The sequence below is a fragment of the Penaeus monodon genome, chromosome 5 (assembly GCF_015228065.2).
Source record: "Penaeus monodon isolate SGIC_2016 chromosome 5, NSTDA_Pmon_1, whole genome shotgun sequence".
NCBI classification, from domain to species: Eukaryota; Metazoa; Arthropoda; class Malacostraca; order Decapoda; family Penaeidae; genus Penaeus; species Penaeus monodon.
In genome coordinates this window covers 17,481,141-17,487,429 of record NC_051390.1, presented here as the reverse complement: position 1 = coordinate 17,487,429, position 6,289 = coordinate 17,481,141, and the positions used below count along the sequence as shown (strand labels likewise).

Genomic DNA, 6,289 nt, shown 5'->3' with positions numbered 1-6,289 from the left:
TTTTTACTTCCTCCATTTCATCCTTTCCTTTTTTTTCTTCTTCTTACTGTTTGATAATATTGCCTCTTATTTTTCATTGTCGACCTCCTTCAATCTTCCTTTATTGGTTGCCTGTTTTAGTCATCCAAATGCGTGCTTTTTCCTTCATTTGCTTTGACCTGCCCTCGTTTCCTCCATCACTGCTCTGATCGCGTGAGTGGGGGACAGGAGAAAAAATAAATGTGTCAAAGAGGCAGAAGAGGACTGAAGGGTCGAGGTATAGATGGTGACTAAGCAGAGACCATCGGCCAGCAGAAGGGAGAGCAGAGAAGGGAGGAGGGGCGGGGTGTGGTGGGGGAAAGGAGTGCCAATTCAAAGAAAAGTAGATAGGCAAGGATCCCAAGCCACGCAATTTTGCTGTTGACATACGGAATCCCGGCCGCATCCGCCCCCCCCCACCCCCTCGCCACCCCTCCTTTAATCACGCCCCCTCAAAACCCCTCCTCCAACCTACCCCCCTGCCGCGCTCCCCTCTTCCCTCCCTCCCCTTCCATTCTTTCAGCCACCATGACTCTTTCTCCGCCCCCTTCCCCCTCACGAGCCCTTCACCCTCCGCCTCCCCCTCTAAACGTCCTTCTTGAGCTCCCCCTTCTCCCGACGGAGCGACGGTATAAATACTTTTTGTCGAGGGATGATCCGGCAGACTCGCTTCTCTTCTCCTGGCGTAAAGGTTCTTCTCCGTGTCTTCTCGCTTTCGGAAGGTACGTTTTGTGTGTGTGTCTATCTCCTGCTGTGAGCGCGGCCTTCGGTGTGGAATCAGAGGAAAGAGAAAAGAGGATTTCCTTAATCACTCGGGGAAAGTCCGCCTCCATACATGAAAGCGGCTGGACAAAAGGTGAATTTCATCAGTGGCGGACCGATGGAAGATTGTTGTAATCTTGACTCGCAGACATGTGTTAAAAACGGTGTCTTTTCTGATGGATATTTCCCACAGTCGACTTTTTCGCGGAAAATGTTTGAAAATGAGTTTGATATATCTTAAGAAGTAGCCCAGTAATATTCAATAATGCTGTTCCCGGTTTATAGATACGATAAGATTTTTATGTCCTTTGCGTGGCAATCTGTGATTTACAGCCACTATGGAACATGTCTGGTTGTAAATAAGGATTAGTATAAAGTACTCCCTCCCTCTCTCTTGGCCTTCCTCTCTCTTTCGTCCCCCTTCTATTTTGCTCTCTTTCTTTCTCTCTCTCATTTACTCACTCCTTCGCAGGCTTTCACTCACTCTTTCTCTCTTCTCTCCCTCCCTCCCTCCCCCCCCCTCTCACTCTCTCTCTCTCTCTCTCTCTCTCTCTCTCTCTCTCTCTCTCTCTCTCTCTCTCTCTCTCTCTCTCTCTCTCTCTCTCTCTCTCTCTCTCTCTCTCTCTCTCTCTCTCTCTCTCTCTCCCCGCGCTCGCTCTTCATTTACCTCTCTTCTACCCCTCTCCCCCTTTTTCTCTCTTATTCGCTCATTTTCGCTCTCTATTTCTCCCCCCCCCCTTTTCTCTCGCTCACACACACACTCTCTCTCCATAGCTCTCTGTCACTACAGTTTTAAGGTATTACATCGTTTCCTTTGTGCCAGAATTTAGGGTTTATTACTGCTATAAGTAAATAGATTCAGATGCCGATTTTTACAGATACTGTAAGTTTAGAACTATTATGGTAAGTCACTTAGAACATAAGGCTAAGTTACTTAAGCATACGACATACCAGTTAAGTCTCGCGGCTCATCTGGGCGATAAAGTCCTCTCGGGTCAGCCCACACCGCATGGAGAAGTTGCACAGATAGAGGGGCGCGTGATTGGACTTTATTCCCAAATGAGTTGGCGAGACGCGGGGGTTCCAATCACCGCTGCTCTAATCTGTGGAATTTCTCTTTGCAGGATGTGGCGCTTGACAGCGACGCTGCTGCTGCTGGCTCTGGCTTCGGCCGAACCCCAGGGATACAATTACCTGCCTCCTCGTCCCAACACGCCCTGCCAGACGGTCACCTCCGTCGTCTACGACACCCGTGTCCAGACCTCCGTCAACGTCCAGACTGTAAACCAAGTCAACACTCAGTACAGGACGACCACGGTGGTCAGACAACAGGTCGTGCCCACCACTCTCTTCCAGACCCGTGTCCAGACGCAGGTTCAGTACCAGACCAGTGTCATCCAACAAACAACTACCCTCTTTAATAACAGAGTTCAGACCCAAACTGTCCCCAGTCCACCCATTGTGCAGACCCAGTACGTAACATCCACCCGCGTTGTACCACAGGTCAGTTACGTCACCCAGACACAAACACAGACTCAGGTCGTGCCTGTGGAGGTGACCCGTACACAGGTTCAAACAATCAACCAGCCTGTCACCAACTACCAGACTCAGGTACAGCAACAAACACAGGTCGTTACGCTCCCTGGTCGCGATGTTGTGCGCACACGGGTACAGACTGTTGTCCAAACCTCAATTGTAAGGCGTCAGCAACCAGCCAACACTCGCTATGTGACTTCGACACGTGTGCAACAGGTGGTACAGACATCAGTCGTCCGCGGACAGGACGTCGTAAGGACCAGCGTTGTCCAGAGACAACAGGTCATTCCTTTCACATCTGTCAACACGCGTTACGAGAATGCCGTCGCCACTCGCGAACAGGTGGTGACGAGGACCAACGTGGTTACCCAGACTCGCGTCCAAACCCAGGTGGTGCCCCAGGAGGTGGTCAGCACCCAGGTGGTTCCCACTACCATCTACACCACCCGCTACGAGACCCGGGTTCAGCCCTTCACACAGGTGCAGACCGTGGTCAGGACCCAGTATGTCACACCGGCTCCCGTGGTACAAACCCGACAGGAAGTGCGGACCTCTGTGGTCCAGGTACCCGGTCAGGACCGCGTGGTCACCAGTCAGGTCGTGCAGACCCAGCAACAGCAGCAGGTCGTCTATCAGACAGTTAACCAGCCTCAGCAAATTACCGTCACCCAGACTATCACAGCCACATGCGGACAGACTGGTTACAATTACCCAGCGCCGGCTCGTCCTTTTAACTTTAGAGGATAAGCTGTCTCCACGAGAGATTACGTACAAGAATCAGAGCTAATCTCTAAAACGTCTATCCTATTCGAAGTTATGGTTTATAATATAAGCAATATGCTACCGAAGTTTATTTCAATCTTTAAACTTATCTCATTATAACACATGTATTTATATACAAATACAGATTACTATCACATATAGCCTTTTATTATCTTTAAACTTGTTTGCAGTGGTAATTTTCAACTTTCTTTGTAAGTATGCCAGCTTCTTTTCGTGTTATATTTCTTGTACCGGATACCAAATACACAACCACTGATTTATATATCATTGTTTTCTCTTTTAAACAGAATGAGAGCTCTGCTTTTGTCATTGTTGGTGGGGTGCTCACTGGGAGCCTCCGTGGAGCGACCGAGGCGCCAATCATACGGCGGCGGCGTCAACCTCCAGTCCTCCTTCGGCTACCTGCCCCCGCGACCTGGTCCTTCCTGCCAGCCCTCCACCGTCTACCGAACGCAGACGCAGTACTCCACCCAGGTCGTCCCCTCCACCGTCTACAACAACGACGTGCAGTACCTCACCCAGACCTCCGTCCGCACTCAGCAGGTCTACACCACAATCTACTCCGAAGTCGTCCGCACTCAGCAAGTCCCGTCGGTGCAGTACCAGACAGTCACTGTCACTCGCACACAGGACAATGTGCGTACACAAATCGTCACCCTCCCTCCCCAAGTTAACTATGTGACTCGCACACAGCAGAGCGTCAGGACTCAAGTTCAGTACCAGACCAGATACGAGACCCGTACACAGCAGGTCCCCACCACCATCACCAGGAACGTCGTGTCCACACAGGTGGTACCTCAGCAGGTGGTCAGCACTATCTACCAGACACAGACGTTACCAGGACGCAGCAGGCACCAGGTCAGACGCGCACGGTGGAAAGTACTCAATACAGTGTCAGGTACTCAACCGTGGTGATTCCTGCTCAAGATGTCGTACGCACGACGCAGGTCGTCAGGACCAGTTATGCCACCCAGGCCATCACCCAGCCTGGCCAGACCCGCGTCATCACCTCCACGCAGGTGGTCCCCGTCACCACAACCATCTTCTCGCAGGTGGTTCTCACCAACACCCAGACTCAGTACGTGACACGCACACAGGTTCAGCAGCAGGTGTCCACCGTCGTGCGTACGCAGCAGGTGCCTCAGTACAACACCAGGACCGTCACAGTGCCCCAGCAAGTGGTTAGGACCCAGGTGTCCACTCAGGTGGTGCCAACAACTATCTTTAGCCAACAGGTTGTCCCTTCGGTCGTCAACCTCCCCGCCCAGACGCAGTACGTCACTGTTACCCAAACCTCCGTCAGGACCCAACAGCTCCCTGGGCAGACCCGAACCCAGTTCCAGACGAGGACCGTCTACAACACAAACTACGTGACATCCACCGTGTTCAACCAGCAGTACAACACCGTGACGGCCACCAGCACCGTCCAGCCCAACTGCAACACCGGCTACAACTACCCCAAACCTGCTCGTCCCTTCAACCCGTACGGGCGCTGAAGCAGTTAGTCATCATATCAGAATATTCTACGCAGGTCTTTCGAAAAGCCTGCGATACACAATCCTAAATGTGCTAATCAAGTGTTAATGTTTATTAAGAGAAGTACGCAAAGTAATCGATTATGATATCTTTAAACTTTATTTAATATTCCATGTACAATAAACATTTCTTTCTCAACCTACCTGCTGCTTTTACCTGCTGCCTATGGTTAAGCGTAATACAGACTTCCAAAATCAAGAGGTGGTTAGAACCAAACCATAATTGAAACTTCCGTGATGCTTCATATTTTCAGCAACTAGTATTAGTACTGCAAACTTTAAGGCTCCATTACTTTATACCCGGTATTACGGTATTAGTCAAGCGGCTTTTGCATTCCTTCATAACTTTCATTTTCTATAAACAGCAGCCATGATTCGAAAACTACAAGGAACGATTACAGCCTACACGTTCTCCATATCCCCCTCTCTCTACTCCATCTGTATATCTATAATTCTCTCTCTCTCTCTCTCTCTCTCTCTCTCTCTCTCTCTCTCTCTCTCTCTCTCTCTCTCTCTCTCTCTCTCTCTCTCTCTCTCTCTCTCTCTCTCTCTCTCTCTCTCTCTCTCTCTCTCCGTATCACATACACAACTTCTAGTTTTATATTTCAGCATGATATGTTTGAAGATAAAGTTTCCTGAATTTAAGCCAAATTGAAAGCTAGATCGCTCGTGAGTCTAAGCGCTCCTTTGACTTGCCACGAGAATGTGTTGCGCCGTGTCTTGCGTAATCTAAATATTTGCCGAACAGTGCAGAGGTTCTCTTTACGATTCGCTAAAAAGACTAAGTGGTATTTATGCAATACATGTCGCTAACAGGTTTACGTCCGTTTATTCTTTATATATATATATATATATATATATATATATATATATATATATATATATATATATATATATATATATATATATATATATATATAACAATAATATATGATGTATTTAGTTGTGTATGTAGTGTATGTGTTATATATATATATATATATATATATATATATATATATAGTAATACCATATATATGTATGTTTATTGTGTGTTGTGTGTGATGTCGTTATAGTAGTGTTTGTTTGTGTCGTGTATTCATTCATTGAACGGCATCACATTCAGACAAACTCTCTCAATGCTGCATTATTGAGAGGTTGTTTGGACATTACCCGATTGGATGCCATTCTTAATCACCCGCGGTTCAACGTGCTAATACTTGCGCCACGGCGGCGATTTCCCCTACGACACTTGCGATATGTCGTCTTCTCACCGTGAGATCGGGCTCAAGCCGGCTGTCGGAGCGCAGGCATTTTTACGACCGCCGCGACCGGGAGTTGAACTCGGGACAACGGGGGTCGGAGTCCAGTGCTGTAACCACTGGACTATCGCGGCAATATACATATATATACACACACATACACACAGACACACACGCAGACACACACACAGACACACACACACACACACACACACACACACACACACACACACACACACAAACACACTAATATATATATATATATATATATATATATATATATATATATATATTATAATATATATAATATACTGTGTGTATTTATTTATTTGTTTTAGTGTTGTTATATTATTCTGTTCTTGTGTTGTGTGTGTATGTATATATATATATTATATATATATATATATATAATAT

At 47.5% G+C, this 6,289-nt stretch overlaps 2 protein-coding genes across 2 annotated transcripts; both read left to right on the top strand.

Moving 5' to 3' along the window:
• The first annotated feature begins 693 nt into the window (after positions 1-693).
• On the top strand, positions 694-4,777 carry LOC119573013. Its single transcript, XM_037920002.1, is given in 3 exon segments — positions 694-740; positions 3,387-3,928; positions 3,931-4,777. Coding segments are annotated over 2 exon segments (1,206 nt in total). The 5' UTR covers positions 694-740; position 3,387; the 3' UTR covers positions 4,596-4,777.
• LOC119573462 lies at positions 1,681-3,063 on the top strand. Its single transcript, XM_037920688.1, has one exon. The coding sequence runs from the start codon at positions 1,681-1,683 to the stop codon at positions 3,061-3,063; it is 1,383 nt and encodes a 460-aa protein (XP_037776616.1).
• Positions 4,778-6,289: the final 1,512 nt, after the last annotated feature.

Excerpts from the sequence above, each read along its gene's own strand:
- LOC119573462 (XM_037920688.1), top strand. The coding sequence starts at position 1,681 with ATGGTAAGTCACTTAGAACATAAGGCTAAGTTACTTAAGCATACGACA.